This window comes from Acomys russatus, chromosome 15 (assembly GCF_903995435.1).
Source record: "Acomys russatus chromosome 15, mAcoRus1.1, whole genome shotgun sequence".
NCBI lineage: Eukaryota > Metazoa > Chordata > Mammalia > Rodentia > Muridae > Acomys > Acomys russatus.
The window spans coordinates 62,567,806-62,590,381 of record NC_067151.1 but is presented as its reverse complement, the minus strand read 5'-3'; the positions used below and the strand labels follow the sequence as shown (position 1 = coordinate 62,590,381).

The 22,576-nt window shown below is 51.7% G+C and overlaps 1 protein-coding gene across 2 annotated transcripts; it reads right to left on the bottom strand.

Annotated features, from left to right (window-relative positions):
• Nucleotides 1-324: 324 nt before the first annotated feature.
• Nucleotides 325-21,920, bottom strand: Adar (adenosine deaminase RNA specific). Of its 2 annotated transcripts, none has more exons than XM_051157553.1 (15): nt 21,882-21,920; nt 16,590-18,018; nt 14,573-14,756; nt 13,464-13,612; nt 12,786-12,924; nt 12,311-12,495; nt 7,016-7,241; nt 6,624-6,795; nt 5,938-6,031; nt 5,174-5,296; nt 4,838-4,971; nt 2,180-2,362; nt 1,445-1,557; nt 1,026-1,153; nt 325-869 (listed from the first exon to the last, which is right to left on the bottom strand). In XM_051157553.1, the coding sequence occupies exons 1-15, from the start codon at nt 21,907-21,909 to the stop codon at nt 623-625; spliced, it is 3,534 nt and encodes a 1,177-aa protein (XP_051013510.1). In that variant the 5' UTR covers nt 21,910-21,920; the 3' UTR covers nt 325-622. The 2 variants fall into 2 exon arrangements, with proteins under 2 accessions (XP_051013510.1, XP_051013511.1); XM_051157554.1 differs by having other exon boundaries at nt 7,094-7,241.
• Nucleotides 21,921-22,576: the final 656 nt, after the last annotated feature.

Sequence of the window (22,576 nt, the reverse complement as noted above, 5' to 3'; positions counted from 1 at the left end):
TCCCAAATGCATTTTACCACATTCCAGTTGCCCTACAATCCCTGACCAGTTTTCAGTTCCTGCCCTTGTAAACATTTCATCAATCCTCTATGTTCACCTCTACCCTCTGGGGTGGGAAGAAGCCTCATCACAGGAAGGGATCTTAGGTGGGAAGGAGGGCAGAGTGGGGGGGGGCTGCAAGATCTACAGGTGACATCATTAGGCCCTGACGTGATTTACAGAGAAACGATGGGAATGTAATTAAATCCACAGGAAGTCAGCATAGCAAAGGAAGAGGAGATGAAAACAACTGCCACAGAACTAAACCCTTGGGGACCGGGCTCAGGGTGACCAGGGACTGTCTATATGCTACATGTGGAATGGTAGCGCTTCCTCTTCCTTTAATCTCTGCCTCTTCCCTTGGGAAAAGACGGATGGGGGGAAGGCTTGGCCAGACCCCACCTCAAAACCCCAAAGCAAGCAGGATAAACGGGAACCAAAGTTCTTGGTACCATCTATTATGGTTTTGCCATTTAAAAAAAGGAGAGGTGGGTGGGTTAAAAACAAAAGCCCCTAAACTCTGGCCCAATGTGATGAGGAATGCCATGACCTCCCTCTGACCCCACAGGAAACACGCCCACTATCAGTCGTTGGGTACTGGACAGAGATAGAAGTTCTTCTCCTCCTGGGGTTTGCTGATCCAGTTCCCATAGCCCATGTCCCTCAGGCTTTTCTTGAAGTAGTTTTTGGCTAAATCGTAGTCTCGGGCAGCTTTCTTGGCCTCACCATAGGAGAGCTGCAGCAAATCTCTGCGGGCACGGAATGAGCAGAGCTTCTTAAACTGAAGGAAAATGTTCTTCTTGGACACGCGAGACAACTCCTTGCCTGGCCTGCACAAACAAAGGCGCCTGTTACTCATCCGGGAGCGGCGAGGTGGGAGCTAAGGTGTGAATTTTGCACCAGGTTGTTCACTCTGGAGACTAGCAGGCAGGAGCCTGTCCTCGGGAGTCTGCAGCAAGCCCAGCTGGGCCCTCCCGCCTCCTTACCCATCCACGGTGCCTCGGGTGCCATCCAGGATCTCCAGGTCATAGCCATCGGCCAGGCACCAGTTGACGCTGGTCTCCTTGGTCTTCCCGGATTGCCTTTTGGAATCATATACACTGACTCGGCCAACCTAGGAAGCACGGAGTAATGGGAGGGAGGGAAGCCTTTCAGAGCAAGGGTTTGGGAGAAGAGGCGCAAGCCTTCTGGGTAAGGAGGATGTGGCCCCGAACTTTCTCCTTGTGAGCTGCACTGACTTAACCACGAATCAGATTCACTTCAGACTCAGAGTTTAAGCCCAGATACCGGAAGGTAGGAACAGCTTGCGCTTGGGACCCCAGCAAAAGCTTCCCTCCCCCCAGTACATAGCTTTGCATAAGAAGGAGGAATGGGGTCAAGAACAAACAGAACAGGGTTATAGCACCTTGGGGTGGTTGACAATAAAGGGATAGCGCAGTCCGTCCTCAAATGCATTCCCGTCTCTGGTCACGCGGCAGCAAATAGCGCGGGTCAGATGGCCTTGGCTGAAAAGGTAACCTGGGGGAAAACAAAAGCAAGTTTACACCTGGGTCTGCAGCAAGTGCTACCAAGAGGCAGAGCCACACAGAGAGCTAGACGGTGAGAAAAACAGTTCCCTTGATATGAAGCGCCTGTGGCCACAGGGCTCATCAAATGCCTATGCACAAAACACAGAGTTTTAGGTAGGGCAGAGGGCGGGGGAGAAGACGGATGTCCAACAATGCAGCTTTAAGAGGTTTCACTGCAGCTCAAAGTGGTGGCGGACACCTTTGATCCCAGCACTCGGGAGGCAGAGGCAGGGGGATCTCTGTGAGTGTGAGGACAGCCTGGTCTACAAAGTGAGTTCAGGACAGCTAAGGCTACACAGAAAAACACTATCTTTAAAAAAAGAGAGGGGCACGGGCAGGGTGGGGAGATCTCACTGCACCCTGAGATCCAGTCTGGCATGTCTTTCCTTGACTTGCTACCTCTGCCCATTTTCCCTGTCAGGGCAGACTGGGCATTTAGACCCTGCTCCTAAGGTAAAAATCAAGCTCACTTTGGAAGGGAGAGATATTAACACAGTACCGCATGGCCTAGAGTTTGCTGGGATGTGAGCCAATGGCAGGTGGGTTCCAGCTCTCAGAGTAAGGTCCCTTACCTAGTGTTACAGATTTCAGGTACACAGGCTGCAGGAAGTGAGTCAACAGCGCCCCTTGCAGGCCCAGCACATTCCAGCGTAGAATTTTGTCACTACAGGACATAGTACGGAGTCTTTCCCCAAGCCGGATGCCATCCCACGTGGGTACAATGTCACTGGACTCCACAGGAATTGTGCCTTCCCCTGCACAAGAGGCTTGAGTTGGACTGGTGAAGGCTTCTGGACCAAGCCACATCCGGGGCACACTATGTGTGCTCCTGAGATATGGGCCGTTGGCTGCTCAGATTTTATGGCACCTACTATGTGTCCAGTACGGTGCTTGGTTTTGAGAATGATGAGCAGAACTCAAGACTTTGCTTCTTGCTACACTTAAGGGATGAAAGGAAAGGGGGGAGGGGGAAGACACGAAACCAACACACGTGCAGAAACTCTGGATGCACGCCGTGCTCTGCCAACGTTAGGGGAGCGATAATGGGGACGGCACAGACACTGAGGGCGGAGGAGTCAAGGGACCTTAGGCACGAGGGAGAAAGAGCAGCTGCAGCGAGTGTTGCAGACCCAGAACAACAAAGCAAAGGTGCCAAGGCAGCAAGGGGAGGAGAGAGTAGGTGCAACCACAGCAGCCAGCTGAGGGAGGAGTGGGCAGTGAGGCCAACACCTCCGCCTTTGTAGAGTGCAGTGGGGAACCACATCCACTCAGCTACACTTTCTAGCCTCTGTTTTATTATTATTATCATTTCATGTGTGTGCGTGTGCGTGTGAAAGTGTGTGTGTAGCAGCGGTGTGCAGGTACTTGTAAGTATGATTTATTTTTGTGTGCATGCAAGCAGATGTGCGTGTGTGTGTGTGTGTGTGTGTGTGTGTGTATGTGTGTGTGTGTGTGTAGGCCAGAGGCTGATGTTGGCTGTCTTTCTTGGATCTCCACCTTATTTTTTGAGGCATGGTCTCTGAACATGAAGCGCTAGGCCGATTCCTCCCGTTTCCAGGCCCCTAGCACTAGGGCAATGGACATTACTGCCACAGTTGTGTTCTGGAGATCAGAATTCAAGTCCAGCTGGGTATAGTGGCCTCTAATCCCAGCACTTGATGAGGCAGAGGCAGGTGGATCTCTGTGAATTCGAGGCCAGCCTGGTCTACAAATTTAAGTCTAGGACAGTGCTACACAGACAAACCCTGTCTCAAAAAAAAAAAAAAAAAAAAAAAAGAGAGAGAGAGAGAGAGAGAGAGAGAGAAAATTCAAGTCCCTGTGCTATTGCACAGCAGACACTTTACCAGCTCACCTGGGCCATCTCCCTGCTCACCTGGGCCATCTCCCCGCTCACCTGGGCCATCTCCCCGCTCACCTGGGCCATCTCCCCGCTCACCTGGGCCATCTCCCCGCTCACCTGGGCCATCTCCACGCTCACCTGGGCCATCTCCCCGCTCACCTGGGCCATCTCCCCGCTCACCTGGGCCATCTCCCCGCTCACCTGGGCCATCTCCCCGCTCTTGTTGTTTTGCTTTGTTTTTGAGACAGTTTTGCTATATAAGCCAAGTACAAATGTTTGCTCCTCCAGTCTTGACCTTCCAAGTCTGGGAGTGTGCCACACCATACAATCCACCCACTTAAACATACAACACACATGTGTTCTTGTGCTTGAACCAGCTGTGGAGCACTGTCAACTCACAGAGAAGCCCTCTGCACTAGGACCTCCCTTGGGAGGACATAGCTAACTCCCAGGTCACGTTCTGTCTGGGGATCTGTCTACTCTGCCCCTGTCAGCCATGGAATCACATGATGTGTGTTCTTTTGCGACTTGTTTTTCGGCTAGCATGCTTTCCAGGTCCATGCTGTGGCAGTCGCGGACTTTCTCCCTCTCCATGACAGATACTAGCTCATCGTTTGGAATAACACTTTACTCATCTCTTCCCCATGTATGGGCACCTGTGCTCCTTGCATGCCAGCTGCTGTGACTGTTGTTACCACAAGCGCTCTTGCCACGTGTGTCTGTGGACACACACCGTCAATCAGTAGGTGAACGCCTACAAGTGGAGCAGGGTTGTATGGCAACTCTGATCACACTTTAGAGTGTGTCGGAAAGAACCGGACTAACGTCTGAGGACCAGCTGGATGACACTGGAGTATGAAGGGAGGAGTGATGTGAGGAGGCACTGGACCACAAAAGAGAGGAGAGGATGCAGGAGGGCAGGGCAGGGCCGGGCCGCAGCAGGAGCTCTGTCAGCTCAGTGGGCCCCACCTCCCATCAGGGTTTTTCCTTTCTGCATATCCACCCCCCCACCCCCGTTACATGAGCATGACCCAGAACGTGGCTTTCGTTTTATTTTTAGCTAGACTCTCCCTAGAGCTCCAGGCATGGCTGCCCCCAAGCAGCCTGGAGGGCGGTCAGCGGTCCCAGGCTACAGACCACACAGAACCCCCCCTCCCCCCCCCCCCCCCCCTCACAGCGCAGACCACACCCTACCCCTCCCAGCTCACCGGGAGGCAGCGCAGACCACGCCCCCGCCCCGCCCAGCTCACTGAGGAGAAACCTACCAGAGGAGAGCTGGCTGGGAGGCAGCGAAGACCACGCACCCACGCACCCCACCCCCCACGCCTCGCTGCCCACTAGCGGTCTTGCAGAACCTCTGTAAGTAGAGGGAGGCCCACCCATCACTCACCATTCTCCACCTTGGTACGAAGCTTGCCTTGCTTGGGATTTTCAAAGACTGGGTAATGGCGGGAGTCTGTGCTTTCCACGGCGCGGTCACTGCAGGATTTGTCAAAGAGGGCACCATCTCCACATGGGGCCGTGCTGCCAAATAATGGCATTAGTTAGGACTTCACCTCCAACCTCACGGGCCTTGAAACCATTTGTTATCAAAGCCAGGGACATGTTCTTTAGCCTATATGGGTACTGGGTGGCAGGAACGCCTTTGTTAATGTGGAGGCTTACAGTACAGGGTCGGGGTTTGGAGCCAGAGGAACGCATGGATAGCCAAGCCACGGGTACAGACCTGATGTAGAGGTGAAAAGAAACCGTCTTTTTTATCTGGAGCTTCTCTCCTCCCCTGGCAAGCTCAAATATGCTGTTCTTGGCGGTGTGCTGGTTGTACTTCATCAGCTCACTGTAGAGAAACCTACCAGAGGAGAGCTGGCTAGGACGCAGCGCAGGCCACGCCCCCGCCCCCTCCCAGCTCACTGGGAGGCAGCGCAGACCACGCCTCCTGCCCCGCCCAGCTCACCGTAGAGAAACCTACTAGAGGAGAGCTGGCTGGGAGGCAGCGAAGACCACGCCCCCGCCCCCTCCCAGCTCACTGGGAGGCAGCGCAGACCACGCCTCCCGCCCTGCCCAGCTCACCGTAGAGAAACCTACTAGAGGAGAGCTGGCTGGGAGGCAGCGAAGACCACGCACCCACGCACCCCACCCCCCACGCTCTGCCCTGAGTTTGAGCACAGGTAAGGAAAGGACCCCACGGCGTACGGCCTTCAGCTTCTCAGGTGGAAGAGGGACTGGGGTATCCCGAGCAGGAGACCTCTGCATCTCATGAGAGGTTGCTAGCCTTTGGGGCAGCCACACCCCACGGAGGGAAAGTTGCTTCATGCCCAAGGCGTCAGAGGTCACTTTGTTCTGAAAAGACGCAGCTAGGCCACAAAAGGAACTGACTGCCCATGGCAGGCCCGACAGATGCTGCCAGTTTGCTGGAGTTCAGACAGGTGAGTGGACCGGGGCTGGAAGGGCCCCAGAAGGGCCAGATGGCCGCCGCACCCGTATGCTCACCTGATGAAGCCCCTCCGGGAGATGATTTCTGCGTGGCAGTCGTTGACTGTCTCTCCCTTCAGGCTGAGAGAGTCCCCTTTCACACAGCGATTCCCTGGGAAGGTCATCAAAACAAAACAGGGTAATCAAAGCGCTGGTGAAACAGCTGAAGAATTCCTGCAGGAATGGCCTCTGGGGACAGACTCTGGGCCGCTTCCTTTAGATTGCGGGGACGACCGTATCCCTGCCAGCACATGCTGCATGCAAAAACCTCAGCACCCGAAAGGCTGAAGGATGGCTGTTTGTGGCTAGCCTGGGCCACACGGTGAGACCCTGCCTCAGTACAAAACAAAATCCCGGAACCAAAGCAAATCCCAGTCAGACCCAAAACTCATTCAAGTCTGAGCTGACCATAGCTAAAATGAACAGAAACCAGTCCTCCTCAACTGAACTGAGGGGGCTAGACTGGCAGACTTCAAAGACTGGACTATTTGTGTCGTATTTACCTATTACGCAGTTAATTAAACAACCGTAACAGCTCCAATTCCAAAACGTTCTGAGTGTCATATCAGCATCTTGGACGACACTCATTGTATGTGGAGTTTTCTGTCCACATCTGTGGACTTGCTCAGAGTGACTCCGGAGAGGACAAGAAGGACCTGCTTCTAGTTATCAAGAGGCCAGCGTCTGAGGGAGCACTCACTCACCTGTCCCCAGACTGACGACAATACCCATGTCCTCAGCATCTCTCTTCATAACAATGGCGGCCAGGATCTTGCGGCCCAGCAGGGAGGGCTGGAAGCTGTTGGTGAGGGCGTTGAAGCACCTGTGGCTCAGCATGGCTATCTGGTCATGGACGGTGCTGCCGGTGAGAGGAAGCTGTGGGACAGAAGCATGTCAGGACCCCAGAGGCCTGCCGGTGTCCACTGTGTCGGCTGCCAGGAGAGGCGTCTTTCCCACCACACATCAGCACCCCTGACATGCACTCTAGTGAGACCAAGACAGAAGCCTCAGGGTGAAGAGCCAAATCCTCCCGGGGGCGGGGGAGCAAGCAGACCCCCCCCCCCCAAAAGAGAGCAGCAAAAGCAGATGTCTTAACTGTCTTTGGATGTGCGTCTGGGGACCTGGAAAGGAGGAGCATAGTTCTTCTGAGACTGGCCCCTGTGACGGGGGTTACCTCTGCGAAACCCAACTGCTCCGCCTTCTCGCTCTCCCCGATCAGGACACGGAGGGCTGCGTCCGCTGCGTCTTGCTTGCCTTGCTTCTTGCTGTGTGCACACACGGCTGGAAACCAGCGGCCCCCGACTTTTGCTTGGTAAACAAACCTTTGGGATGAGACTGAGAATGAAGAGGAACAGCCTGGCCCCTGAGAGCTGTGGGGGAGCAGTGCGAACCCTGAGGCTGTATGGGAGGACTACTTTTGCTTAGTATGAGGCTGCTCTTGGAAACCCAAGGACCTGCTGGTCTCATTGAGAGGCACTTCTCAGATTTTGGTGATTCATGAATTATATGATTTTCTTTTTTTGCTTTCCATATGTCAGTTCCACTATTTCTTAGTATTTCCCTTTAAACATACCCATCAGAACTATAAACGTATTTTAAAAGTAAATTTCATTTCATTACCATAAATGGGAAAACAGTGCCACTTCACATAAATTTTAAGTGATATAAAACTCATAAGATCTTATTAAGTTCTGTCTAGATGCTGTTACCTGCAAAGTCTCTGAGCTGTTCCTTATTAAAAGGGAAGGTGAGAGAGTATTGGAAAAGGTTTCCTTACGGGCTGAGAAGACGGCTCAGTTGGTGAAGTACTTGCCTTGCAAGCATAAGGACCTGAGTTCTATTCCCGCCCCCCCCCAAAAGTCTGGCATGGTGCTGCTGCAGCATACTTGTAACTTTAGCAGTTGGATCCCTGGGGCTTGCTGACTAGCTAACATAGCCTTCTCAAACAAACAACAAATAAAAAGGAAAAAAGAAAAAAAAACCCAAACAAACATGGTCACTGAGGAATGACATTGGTACCCCGCCCCCACGACCATGTACACACAAATGAAAAGGGTTCTTCTCAAGTAGAAATGGAGGAGAGACTGTCTTCCCACACGCCAGGTGCTCAGCACTCTCTGATCCCTCAACTCCAAGACTCATGGAGGCCAGGCAAGTGTCTTACCACTGCGCTATATTCCTAATACTGTCTGAATTTTATAGTACCCAATTTTGTCTCTTTGTGTGCCTCCTGATGACCTTGGGAAGGTGACTGCAACAAGGTCTGCCTTAGGCCATGGAGCCAAGCTTTCCTGAGGAATTATTTGTCCCTTTGCAGCAGGCTTGAGTTGGGGAGAGGGGGAGGAGGAAATGGACCTCGGGCTCCCAGTGTTCCTGGGGCAGGTTCCCTCTTCCAGATGGAAGCTGGAGCACAGCAACTTGGAAACCTGCCAGCTTCCCGCCAGCTCCTACTGCAAACTCAGCCAGCCCAGCCCAGCCTCTGCCATCACAATGGGCTCTCACTGTCCACAGTGCGCAGCCGACACAGCCCAGCCTCTGCCATCGCACAGGGTTCCCACTGTCCACAGTTACTGAGTAGCTGAGCACCTCTGTTCCTCTCTTGGCCCAAGCTGGCAGGTCCATCCAGCCAATGGGCAAAACTCGTTACAGTGAGAGCAGCAGGAAAAGGCCTGAGCTGGAGGGCAGCTGGTGTAGGGCCTCTGCCTCTGGAGAGCAGGCTGTGTGGCCATTCTGTCTTTGGAAAGGATGACCCCTTGTACAAATATGTTCATGTATGTATGATATGTGATTAAGCTAGTTAATTATGAGGCTAGAATTCTTTAGAGCTGTAAGGCACGCGAGGCTACTACATGTTAAGAACTAAAAGGTTAGGTGTATGACTTACTCAGACCCGGTCATCCAGGCCACATCTCCAGTGCCCAATAACTACACTCTGCCAGTGGACAGGCTTTTCAGCACAAGTTACGGTTTTATTTCTATTTTAAATTGTGTATAGGCAGCTGTGCATGGCCTCGGAAGGCCAGATCAGGTGTTGGGTCCCTGGAAGCTGGAGTCACAGGTGGTTCTGAGCTGCCTAGAGGACGCTGGGAACTGAGCTGGGAACTAGGGTTCTAAGTGGGAGCGGCCTGCACTCTCAACTGCTGAGCCATCTCTCCAGCCCTCAGGGGGCATAAACAGAGCACAAGAGGAACTACAAACTGTCCTTGGGAGAGGTCTGGTGTCTAGAGCAGCAGAGAAACGCGGTGTATCCTGGAGGGAAGCAAGGTCCTCGGACGATGGAGTGAGGGTTTGTGTACAGGCTGAGGTCAACAGCCATGACAGGATGCAAGGGAGAGACAGGGAGGAGAAAGCAGATGAGGAGACAACCATTCCTCAAGAGCAAAAGCAGAGGGGACCGGGACCTGAGCCAGTCAGGAGGAAGGACGCCTCCTTCATACTTCCTGACAGATGCAAGGTAGGCAGGTGGCCTGGGCTGGGAGGATCAAGTCTTTCTTGTTTTCTGAAGTGGGAAACAAGGTTCACCAGCTGAGAGCATCAACAGGGACTCAGTGGAAATCTGAGGCAAAGTCTGGAAGAGTTCTCTCAAGGCAGAAAACAAGCTTTAGCAGAAAAGTGCTAATAAAGGGGCGAGAATGTGGTGAGAGGACAACTGCGGCTGCTGCTTTTATGGTAAGCACTAACACTGCAGGCAGGCCTGGGGCAGCCAAATGCCCCGAGCCCCTGCACCACACCATCCCTCATCCCAGCCCCTTCACTAGCTCTGTCCTTCCCAGGAGATCCACAGTCCAGGACTGCCCGAGGACACCAGACCTGCAGAGCATGGTGCTTGCAGAGGAGCCATGCCGTTCTGTGTGCCTGGATCACCTCAGCTGCTTGCCATACACAGTGAGGTGCAAGTTCTGTATAAGACATTGTTGCCCATCTGACTCGGGGACAATGAGCATTTGTTCAGTGTAGACACACTGTGTGAGGGTGTAGACACATTGTGTGAGGGTGAAGCTGAGGAGCAAAGCCGGAGGCAATGAAAAGGAAATCCAGTCTCCACTTGGCTAAGTCCATGCAGTTCCAATGGACACAGGCTGCCTGTCCCCTGTCCTGAATCCTTTGTTTTCTCTCAGGCATCACTTCCTGGGAGAAGCCTTCCCCCAAGGGAGCCAAGCTGTGCCAGGACAGATTCTTCTCAGGGCAGTCCAGCCCTTCCAGAAGACTTAGCAGGTGTGACCTCATGTTTGTTCGGTGACTGTAAGCTAGCACACTGACATGGAGGCTCTGCAGTGTTGAGTACCTTTTCACTCACTGTTAATCTATTGTTTTCCTGTCTGTGAACATATATGTGCCATACTTTGTCTGCTTATTGCTTACTTTGTAAGAGCTCCTCGGAACCTATATATGTTAAATAACTTAGACCTGAGGTGGTTTTGCGTTTTTTTCCTTAGGTGATCTTTTTACTATGCACCAATTTTTCTTCTTGTCAAATTTCCAAGACTTTTCCTTTACGACTTTGTTTTGTGGAAGATTCTAGAAACATCCCTGGCATTCTATCTTGTGATTATTGTGATTTCACTTATTTCCCACCTAAATCTTGGATTGTTTGGAATTGTGGTGCAGGAAAAGGGGTAGGCAGAAGCCACACCCACACCTGTCTCTTCAGGCACTCCCACTTGCTCACAGGTATGCCTGCCTATCCACCAACCAGCTCCCACTGTTCTCACATCTTCTGGGTCACTACACTCACTACTTCTCTTTTTCCTAGCAATTCTTTCTTTCCTGAGAAAGAGTCTCTACATAGCTTTGGCTGTCCTAGGAACTCACAGACCCATCGCCTCACCCTCCTGAGAGCTGGGTTTAAAGGTGTGGGCCACCACACCTGCTCCTTCCTGGCTGTCCTTAAATATTTATTTCTGATAAGACTCAGAATCAAGTTTTCTAGTTCCAAAATATATTTTATTGGTGAGCGTTTGAAATTTGAAGCATGAAGCTTAATTTAGGGAGATATTTTTGAAATAGGTTTTCATGAAATGGGGGTGCAACTCAATGGAATATTTGCTTAGCTGGCGCAGGATCTGGGTTTGGCTTCTACCCACCCACACATACGTAACTGCTTCTCTCATCCAGTCGCACGTCTGCCTCGTCCATCTGTGACTGGTGTTAACTTGTCACATACTCACATGCTTCCTATTTCTCCCTAGCAGGCCTGTGCTTCTGTATCAGTCTGATTGTCCTGCAGGACAGGCATTTCTTCCACTACCCTTCCCAGTGGCTACGGCTGACTGGGTAAGTCTGAGGGACTGGTGTGACGGTGTTTATGGAGAAGCCCAACACTGGGGAGGCCGAGGAAGGAGGACAGCAAATTCAAGGCTAGCCTAGGTTACATAGTAAGACTAAGAAAATGAAAATAAAAACAGAATATGGGGTGATATAGAGGCTCTCTAAGGGGAGCTGGAGAGATAGCTCAGTGGTTAAGAGCACTGGTCATTTTTCCAAAGGACCTAGGTTCAATTCCCAGTATCCACATGTTGGTTCACAACCATCTTGTCTGTAACTCCAGTTCTAAGGGGTTCGACACCCTCTTCTAACCTCCTCAGGCACATTCATGCGAACACACATGAAATAAAAGTAAATAAAAAGGAAGGAAGGAAGGAAGCAAGCTCCAAGATCCTACTTCTGGGTGAATGCCAGCTGCAGCTCAGTGCGTGTATGTGCGTCCATGATGAAGCAGCAGCTGCCCTTGGTCTGAGCTTACAGAAGAGATTTGAGAAGGGACAGAAATTAAACGTTTCATTGTATACTTTTTCAACCATCTGAATGAATTTTTTGTTGTTGTTGTTTTTGTTTTGTTTTTTCGAGACAGGGTTTCTCTGTGTAGCCTTGGCTGTCCTGGACTCATTTTGTAGACCAGGCTGGCCTCGAACTCATAGCCATCCGCCTGTGCTGGGATTAAAGGCGTGCGCCACCACGCTCGGCTCCTGAATGAATTTTTTAAAAATATATTTACTTATTTATTTTACTTGTTATTTTATATATATGAGTGTTCTGTATCTGCATGTACACCTGCTTGCCAGAAGGCATCAGGTCCCAGGATAGATGTGGTTGCTGGGAATTGAACTCAGAACCTCTGGAAGAGCAGACAGTGCTCTTAATTGCTGAGCCATCTTTCCAGCCCCTGAATGATTTTTGTAGGAACTAAAACTAGCTCATAAAACTAAAAGGCTCACACTCAGTGAGTGTGGAACAGTGACTAGACTCTCAAGATGGCTGACCTAATGTCTTCATTAGGCTGTTCAGACAGCTTGCCTTCCTTTTATTCACAGTGTGCATCATTTCTTTCCCCAAGGTTACAGGCCACCCTCACCCAGTGACACATGGTTGTGGCCAGGACTAAGACACTCACTTGGGTTCGTGCGGAGGTCCAGACTGGTCGATCAGCTTGAATTCAGCAGCAAAGCCATGGGAACGGGCGTACTCTAACAAGCCGCCCACAGGGTTGGTGTTCAGGTACCTGACGAGCTCACCAATCCTCCTGATCTTATTGGGGACAGCAGAGTCGTCAAGCGATTCTGAGTTTGCACCTCCGGACTGAGGGGGAATTAGCAGAAGAGAAACTCAGAAAACTCAGAGGGACTCAAAGACAACCCTACCCATCCACGTTGTAAAAGATGGCCTGTAAGCTGGGCATGGTGGTGCACACCCATCATCCCAGCACTCGGGAGGCAGAGGCAGGCGAATCTCTGTGAGTTTGAGGCCAGCCTGGTCTCCAAAGCGAGTCCAGGACAGCCAAGGCTACACAGAGAAACCCTGTCTCAGAAAAGAAAAAGGAAAAGAGCACACAGAAGATGAGCTATAAGCTGAGCTGGACAGTACTGCACCTGGTCATCAGCTGAACTGGCCGCCTCCTCCTGCAGAGCCTTCATGGCTTCCTCTGCCGCCATCTGCTTTGCAACTTTCTTGCTGGGGGCACTCACTGTGGGGAAAGTCTGCGCTCCTACCGCTACACAGTATTGGAACCTTAGAGGAAGCAATGGGCAAAGGTCATGATGGCCAGGCTGGGAGCATCTGCCTCGTCTTTGCCAGGCTTCAATTCTCCACCACTTGTAGCTCTGACACATACTCTGGGCAGTTACTTTGGCCTTGGATGGCCAGTGCCCCACCCATCTCCTGCCCCCAGTGTCACAGGACCTGGCTAACCACTCAACATGCCAGGGACATTTGAGTCTCACCCCCTTCAGGAAGCCTTGTGAAGAAGTCTATGCACAGAACCCACAAGGAGGGAGCTGCTAGGGCTGGCCCAGGTCCTCATCCTTTCTGCCCCTACAGTGACTGCCACACTGTCCACGCTGTGACCCTACCTAGTGTCCCTGGTCCCTTTGAAAGCCTAATCCCAGATTCTCTGCTTCATAGCAGCAGCCAGGCCCTGAGGGGCCCTTTCCAGATTGCAACAGGAGAGACCATGCAGAGAACGGACTTCTCATCTCTGAGGCCTCAAGAGAAAATGTCTTTTCTACTTTGAGGGGGACCCCCACAGGAGACACCACAGTAAGACGTACTTGGGGTCATGGGCAGGGCCTTCTTTGGACAGGAGACGGAATTCACATGAGTTCCCTAGTTTGTGCATGCACTCGAGCAGTGTGGTAACTGGGCTCTTCCCAGAGAGTAAGGATGTTGCCGAGGAGCTGGGGGGCTGGGACTCTGCTGACTGCAGAAAAGAGAAGAAACCATGAGATAAAACACAGACAACGCACACTCTCCTCAGCTCATCCTAGCAGGGGGAGGTGGGGAGGCCGAGGCTTTATTTCTCACTCCTGGCTTGTTGAAACAGTGTCTCCTCTTATAGTCCCCAGGCTGGCCTTGACCCCAAGGCAATCCTCCTGCCTTAGCCTGCCAAGTGCTGCAATTAATTACAGGTAGGGTTACCATGCCCAGCTAAGAATTTCTTTTAGACAACTAAATGTGAGGCGTGGCTTCCAAAGGAGAAGCTGGGGGGACAGGAAGGAGTGCGGTGCCAGCCACAACAGGAGAGTGGACTCGAGGTTTGTGATGGGTAGTTTAACTGTCAATCAGACACAGGTCAAAACCATAGGAAAGGGGCCTCGGTGAGGTGCTGTCAGCATCAGACTGGCCTGTGGGCATGTGTGGGAGCTTGTCCTGATTGCTTCCCTGATGTAGGAGAGCCACCCTAAGTGCCGGCAGCCCAGATAAAGGGCAGTGGAGGCTTTGCTTCTTTTGCTCGCCCAGCCTGTACTCTGACTGAGCCGCTCATCTGCAGTGCTGCGGCTGACTCCCTCGCATCAGAGCCAGCTTGTCTGCGCATTAGAGCAGGTCTCTGGAAGAACAGCTCGGGCCTCAGAGGTAGGTTGGGACAGTTGAGGCACCGAGCCTCAAAGACTCCTGAAATGGGCCCCATGACGCCAACTGACCACACTGTGTGCCAACCTAAGAAATCCTTTTTTAATTATCTGTTCTGTAGGTTCTGTTCTTCCAGAGAACCCTGACTAATTTATGGTCCTGCAAATACAATCACACCAGGACAAGGTGTGTGTGTGTGTGTGTGTGTGTGTGTGTGTGTGTGTATGTGTGCATGCGTGCACAGCTTCTAGTGCCCGTCAAATGCTGACACATAACAGCCAAGGGCTGCCTTCTCAGGGAGGACACGCACCTTCTCTGAGTCCTCTTCCATGGGACACTGAGACAACTCTTCTGGTTGTCCACTGGCTTTGGCTTTGGCTTCCCGAAGCAGAATCGCCATGGCCTTCATTGCTGCATCCTGCTTGGCCACTTTCTTGCTGCCGGCTTCAGCTGGGGGAAACTCTCGACCATTGATGACAACCTGGAATTTAAATCTTGCCAGAGAGCGGTTAGATGTGTGAGCACCAGGCTGGGTCATCCTTCTGCCCATTCTAAAACGATCTCTACTCCAGAATGTTCTGCTACTCCAAGTGCCTTTCAGGGTCTCTCTACACAGCCCTGGCTGTCCTGACGCTCAACATGTAGAGCAGACCGGCCTCAAACTCAGAGATTCCCCTGTATCTGGCTCTTGAGTGTTGGGATTAGAGGTGTGCACCACCACACCCAGTGGTATCTTTTTGTTTTGTTTTAAATCTACTGCGCTCCTGCAAACGTGTGGATGGAGGTCAGAGACAGCTTGTAGGAGCCAGCTCTCTCCTTTCACTACACGGGTTCAGAGGACCAAGCTCAAGTTGTCAAGCTTGGTGGCATGTGTTTTTACTTCTTAAGGCATCTCGCTGGCCCATCTGTTTTTGAGACAGGGTTCTGCTCTGCAGCCCAGGTTGGCCTTGAAATAGACATCCTCCTGCCTCTGCCTCCCTATCATTTCTTAAAGAAAATAATCAAGTACACAAAAGAGATGGCTGGACAGACCTTTATCCTAGCACAACTGTGTGGATGGGCCTCCTCCATGGAGGTCCTGAAAAACAGCAAAGGTATCGGAGTATTCCTTTCACATTCTCCAGGGACCCACAGCAGGTCTGTGTTATATCACCGTATGTTGGTCAGTGACGTCTGAGCCAACCATGAGCTCTACAGAAAACAGCCGTCTCCTGAGGTTACATGCCATGGGCTATCCCCATGGCTCAGTGGATGAAGCACCTCGCTGCTCAGGCCTGACAACCTGAGCTCAAGCTCTAGAAGCCGCGGCAGAGGGAGAGAAACAGACTTGGGAACACTGTTCTCTGACCTCCTCCACATGAGCGCATGGCACACGAGGCCTGGTCTTAGCTGCTGAGTATACTCAATGTTCACGCGGTGCTGAAATCATGCCCAGGATCATTACTCTGACAGTGTCCTTGACTGGGCAATGTGGGCTGTATAGAAGTTGGCGGCAGCTAGCCTACGCTTGCAGCTACTTAGCCCCAGGGACTTCAATCACAGTGACTCCTTCTCAGGTGCACCTAGCTTGTGCAGTCTGCCTTCTGGTGTCCACAATCCATAGTGCAGTAGTTCCCAACGTATGGGTCCCTTTTGGGGGGAGTCAAACAACCCAACCTTTCACAGGGCTGGCAAGTAAGATACCCCACATATCAGATATTTACGTTAAGGTTCAGAGCAGCAACAAAGTTACAGTTATGAAGTGGCAGCGAAATACTTTGGCGTTGGGGGTCACTGCGACATTGAACTGTGTTAAAGGTTCGCAGCTACTGCCACAGTGGAAAGCCTGGCCGGCCATCTGAGCGAGGGAAGAACTTCTCTGACTTGCAGCAGCAGCAGCAGGTGCACCTCACCTACCTGTGATTGACCCACCCTTTCCTCCCCTCTCGGCTGCGGTGGGAAGTGCGCCCCCTGCCTTCTAGGAAGTGGCTGTTACTCTGCCTGTTCCTATGCTCCTCTCAGGATCTTCAGTTTGGTGCCAACAGGGACAGAAGTAAACGCTGTGCTACCTCTGGCCTCAGAAGGCAGATATGGATGCACAAGAGCTGGTCATCTCTGAGGAAGAGAACTAGTCTCCCCTTGCTCAGCCAGGATTCTGGCTACCCTGAGGTCTATCATCCCTGACTAGCATTTAGAGAAAGGACCAGTGGAGGATGATTTAGCCAAAGATGGAAAAGAAAGCAGGCAAGGCCTGGAGCCACCAAGAACAGCTCTCGCAGGTGCGCTGAGGTGGTGCGAATCAGCATGCCTGACTCAGCGCTGGGCTCGATTCCTAGGTGGTCGCTTACCGAGGTTCATGGGATGGTCCACTCTGCTCTATCAGGTTGAAATCACAGGTCTGACTAGTGAACTGAGCGTACTCTAACAGGCCGCTGACAGGGTTCTTCAGCTGGCATTCAGTCAGCTTCTTGTAGGGTGAACACCGTGGCAAGACAGGGCTGTAGAAGGAGGGCATCTCCATGATGGCTCGGAACTCACCTGGTGCCGTACGGATACTATTCAAGTTATCTGGGATGTCATCTGTGGCCCACTGGCCATTTTCAGAGTCCACATACCCTGCTCTAGAGGGGCCATTGTGGTAAGTGTGTGGCCGGAGTCGCACTGGCCCTGGTCTGGCCTCATGCCTACTCTCATACTTTATCACAGATTCCTGCCCATTCTCCACTCTTTTGGGGGTTGCCATGCTGCTTGAGGCACCTGAGGGGGGTGAGTGACACGTGGGAAATGAGGAGCTTCTAGTGGCCTCTGGGACAGCAGCTGGGGCAGCTGCAGGGACACTGTGTGCGCTCCTCTTCATCTGCAGCCTCTCACGCTTTTTGTCCGTCAAGTGCCAGACGGGAGGCGTGGCCCCGTGCCTGTAGACATCGCCTTGCCGTTCCAGGTCAATTAGCACTGCATTCACATCTCGGGCCTTGGCGAGGCCTACGTTCTTAGCCAGGTTTAGGGCAGAGGAGTTTGCAACATTGAACAGGTAGTCACAGATTTTCTCCTTGATCTCAGCCATGTCAAGAGTCTCCGAGGGCCCTTCAAGGTCAGTGGCAGGGTCTCCGTCCTCACTGACCAAACCAGGATCTTCTTGAGGGACTTCTTGGCTACAACTGTGTGGATTCTTAGCTCCGGGCTGAGTCCACGCCTGATGAGAGGGTACAAGGCTCCACAGAGGGGGTTTTCCCACTCCTCTGTGTAGCTTCCCCCTTTTCTCCAGAGAGTACAAGATTCTGTTGATGTCCTTCTTCGGGGCCCTGAGCTCCCTGGCTAGTACCTGGGCAGTGGTGGCCTTCCCCTCACCAAGCTGCCCCAGGTGGCTGAGGACCTTCTGCTCTGGGTTCTGACTGATGCTCAGCTCCTGGAAGTGTGAGCAAAGGCGGTCAGCACCTCTCCATGGCAGCCTCTTGCTCTGTGGGGGAGGAAGTGGGGATCCTATGTGGAGCCCCTGACTTCTGAGTGTCACACTCCTGGGGAAACCCCAGATTTCCAGTTGCCTGCCTTCGGCAGGTGGCCCTGGGAACCTCGGCCAGTGTCCTGGAAGGAATGGAGGCAGTGACAGGGTCTGCTTTCCAATCAGGGGCGCTTCCGGGAGCTGCCCTTTGAGGAACTCTATCTGCTGGAGCTGGAAACTCCTAGGGTGAAACTCGGGACCATGTGGCTGCGGACATATCCACTTGCTATGCTCATAGCTGGGGTCCAGGTAGGATCGTGTCTGGTGAGGGAACACTCCTGCAGAAGACAACATGGAGGTTGACAGAGCTTGAGTTAGAGCCGTACACGAATCTATTAGCCCTCCAGTTTCCACCTGGGGAAGCTGTTCCTGATCCTTTCAGGAGGAATGGCTGGCTGAGCTATGGCCTGTGTTCTCACTGGCTGACTTTAGTCCACTACTGGCTACTGCTTGCAAGCTCATCAGGGGACACAGAGAGGGAGCAGGTAGCAAGACACAATTCTAGATGCCTTGGCGAGACCCCCAGCAACTTAATTCTTGCCTTTGCAACAGGATTTTAGGGATTTGGGGGGGGGGTACTTTCTCCTTACCCCCAAATCACAGCTAAAAAGTGGCTCAGTGGGTAGGGGCACTTGCCCCAAGACCTGGTGACCTGAGTCTAATCCTGGATATACAAGCAGATACAGCATGCCATATGTACCATCACCCCCATAAATAAATAAATAAATAAAATTAAAAGTAAAAAATAAGCAAATGGTAGCTTAGAAACAAACAAATGTAACCCTAAAAGTGGAGAGAGCAGCAGGCCTTGGAGTGAGCAAGATCGCGATCAGCCCCTCCAGGACACTCCACAGCCCTTTAGTCTCTAGACCTGTCGTGTGCACGATCTTGACAAGTGGTATTTAAGACAGAAGGAAACGGAAGTGTGCCTGCCTCCCTCCTGCAGCTGAAGGAGGAATGTAACAGCAGGAGCTGCCTCCATGTGGTGAAGGGCCTCAGAGAATTACCTGCCAGGCACCACTGAGGCAGGAGGACAGAATTTGGTTACAGGGAGGCTAGAGAGTTGTGGTCGCCCAGAAGCGGCATGTGGGCCTCCTCCTGCTGGCACCCAGGCACCTGGGTCTACTCAGCACCTCCAGGGGTCCTCCTGTCTTCCCCAGCTACCCCAGGGGAGGCCACCCTGCTGGAGCAGTGCTAATGGTTGTCAGGAGCAGCCCTTTGCGAGCAAAACATGAGCTACACTGGCAGCCTTCCTGGGGAGCCTGGCCCCAGCCTTCTGCTCCCCACCCTGTCATGGTTGGGGATCATACCGCCCTACTCACTGTTGTGGTGCCTGATCACGGGTCCCTTAGCTCCTGTGTCACTGACCTCCATCTTCACCTTTCAGCCACATGGTGTCTGTCTAGTGACCCTTACAGTGTCATGATGCTGTAACTTGGGTCACTGCTAAGTCATCAACCCTGAGACTCTTTTCTGGTCCCTGGTAAACATTTTCTAGAAGAGGCTAGATAGAGCCGAGCAGTGTTTGCTGAAGTAAAGTCTATGCAAACAAGGCCATCCTTAGCTCTTCTCTATGCACTGCCCCCCCACTCTCTGTAGGGCTGGGACAGAGGTGTGAGGAACAGAGTGAGGGGCCCAGTCACACAGCTCAGTAATGGGGACTCTAAGAGATTTCTGATTGCCTCTTTGAGAGAAACTGGAAAAAAGACATTTTCGTTTCAAAGAGGTTAAAGTTAGTTTCTAGATAAATACCTCTTTTTAGACTTTTTTTTCCCTTCTTTATTTTATTTTATGTGTATAGGTGTTTTGCCTGCATGCATGTCTGTGCACCACATGTGTGCCTGGTGCACACAGAGGCTAAAGACCCCCCAGAACTGGACATTGTGACCCAAGAGCAGCTACTGTTCTTAACTGCTGAGCCATCTCTAGCCCAAAAAAGATTTTTTTATTTACATGGCTATTTTCAGTCAAAATTTGGCAATATGAATGCCTCGCTACAAAAGAGTTGAAGAAATTGCCATAGACGTATACTATAGAACATTTGTCACAGTTTTTAAACATGTGTTGAATACATTTGCATTTTTACTACAAAAAATTGGGTATATGTTAAAAGTGTAAATGGCAGAAAAGTGTAAATGCATGTTATGTGCTCTTCTGTTAAGAAAAAGGGAAAAACAGAGAGAGAGAGAGAGAGAGAGAGAGAGAGAGGGAACACGCTAGACTGAGCACAGAAGAACGGAAGCAGCTATGAGTGCACTGAGCTATTCTGAGGAGCTAGGACTAAGACCAGCTGCAGTCAGTCACTTAGTGGGACTGAGTATTCCTGACCCCCCAGTCCCTGCCTGTTCCTTCCCTTCGGGCCTATTTACCATGCAAACTACAGAACAAGCCATCTCCCCCAAAGGTGGCCCTCCTAACGTCACGCGGCTCCCGGCTCCCACCTACAGGACCAAGCGTAAGGACAACCATGGAGTGCCTGAACCATACACGCTCCACACGCTAATACTATAGAGTGTGTAAAAGCACATTTCCTTCAAGTCGCATGTTTTTAGGCAACATGGAACAAGCCCTCAAGGCTCTTAGAGGAGGGCTTTTCATAACACACAAGAGCAAGGGCGATGACTCAGTGCGTAGAGCGCTCATTGTACAATCTTAAGGACCTGAGTGTGAATCTCCAGAACTCATTAAAAAAAAAAAAAAGCCTGATGTGTGGTATAAACATCAGTAATTGCAGGACTCTCAAAAGTACAGGGGACTAAGATTCCTGGAAGCCTGAGGGCCAGCGACCGTGCAGAAGAAGGTGGAGGCGAGGGCCCTGTCCTTTGACCTCCAGACAGGAGCACATGTATGCACGCACAGCCACAAAATTACAAATGAGCTTTTAGGATTTTTTGGTTTTTTTGGAGACAGGGTCTGTGTAGCTTTGGCTAGCCTGGAACTCACAGAGATCCACCTGCCTCTGCTTCCTGAGTGTTGGGATTGAAAGCGTGAGCCACCATGGAGCCCAAAATCAAAAGCTTTAAAAGTGTGCTCATGTGCCAGGCGTGGTGACACACTCCTTTAATCCCAGCACTTGGGAGGCAGAGGCAGGAGGATCGCTGTGATTTTGAGGCCAGCCTGGTCTACAAAGCGAGTCCAAGACAGCCAAGGCTACACAGAGAAACCCTGTCTTGAAAAACCAAAATTAAATAGATAAATATATAAGTGCTCATGAGTGTGAGAACAAACACACATGCGTGTGCACGCACGCACACACACACAGAGATTTAGAATAATAGCACAGCAGTAGCGTATGTGCCTATCAAGCGTGAGGCCATGGGTTCATCCCAAATAGCTTTTTAAATTTTGAGGTATAAACCTGCGTGGGGCTTGCCTGCAAGGCCAGCACTAGCAGGGAAAGACAAGTGGCTCCAGCCTAGGCAACAGATAGAAACTGTCTCAAAAAACAAACCAGCATCATCCAGTCAAGATAAAGAACATTCCTACTTAACCAAAAAGTTTTCTCCTTCCCCTCTGTCTCCAACCTTTGCCCCACTTCATGCCCTCAGCACTCAAGTATCAGTTTTCCATCCCCACTGCTTTCCAGAATCAGTGCTCTGCACAGCGAGAACATCCTCTGAAGCTGCGGTTCTTCTGGCCAGACCCTGCAGTTGGGACTCACGTATGGCAGCACAAGAACAGCACATCTCACTTTAGTGCTAAGCTGAATCCTACTGCAGCTTACTCAATAAGCTGTGGACCGACCTTCTCCTCAGCCACAGTGAACAGGGCAGGACGCTTGCCCCCACCGCTCAGGCACTAGCTATTTGAAGGTAATTAAAAATTCCCAGAAAGTTCAAAGAGAGAAAAGAGGAAGGGCCCTGAGGTAAGGAAAATTGCTCATGTGGGGCTACAGCGGCTCAGCGAGGTATCAGGGACTTTAGCACAAAGGGAAAGATGTCAGCCTGGTCCTGGGTCCTCATCCACCCAGAATCAAGTCCATCTTCTCCCATGCCTCCTTCCTGAGAATCCTCAAAGCTGCAAGAACTCTCTCAACACAAATCCCCAGAAGGGCAGGCAGTTCGGTTTCAGAGGGAGCACACAACCCACGTAACTCATACTCCAGGAGCCGGAGGTGAGGGTGCAGACCCTGCGGACTTACCTGCGGGTCCCCTGCCCCCCTGAGACATAGTGCCGGCTAGGCCAGCACCTGGGCCGTAAGATGGCTCCCCAGAGTTCACTTTCGTTTCCTGGAAAGGCTTCCCCCGCCCAACAGTTGGGCCGGAGGAGGGGCTTGCTTTCAGTCGCACAGTAACATCCCGCCCACTCCAAGGGCTGGGCCGCCGCAGTCCACACCCACGGCCGTCCTCGCCACTCCTCCCTCGCTAGCTTGGCTCTATTCATTCGTAGTCTGAGAGCTGCGGTGCAATTTATTTCAACGACAAGCTTAGTTTTGTTCACGGTATTTTGGAAAGCTTCACTCGGGCACTCAACAGCACCCTCTCGGCCCTGGGAGGAAGTTCCTTTTCCGTGTTCAATCCCCACTAACAGGATTTACAAGTCTATCCCTTCCTGGAGTGACCATTGGCCAATATCCTGGCCCCACTAGCCTGTCCCTCATCCACTCTATTGGCTGTCCTAAACTTCATACCATCTTGTGGATAAATTTCCTTCCTTCCTGACTTGTGCATATTCTGTTCTTTGGCCTAGAATGTTCCTCCTTTTCGTTGTTTTTGCTTTTTGAGACTTCGGAGGAATTCCACTTCCACATTCTTGGGCATCTAGTGTGTTTGTACATGGTGCAAGTAGGAACCCCAGCCTGCAGCAGCCTGGGCAAGACGGATGGCTCAAAAGTCA

What these genes read in the sequence shown, in the direction of transcription:
- Adar (XM_051157553.1), bottom strand. Translation starts at nt 21,909, where the DNA reads ATGTCTCAGGGGGGCAGGGGACCCGCAG. An exon ending in GGACCATCCCATGAACCTCG is followed by an intron (nt 14,757 to 16,589) that starts GTAAGCGACCAC and finishes CTCTCTGGCAAG; the next exon opens with ATTTAAATTCCAGGTTGTCA. An exon ending in TCGTACCAAGGTGGAGAATG is followed by an intron (nt 2,363 to 4,837) that starts GTGAGTGATGGG and finishes CCTCTTGTGCAG; the next exon opens with GGGAAGGCACAATTCCTGTG.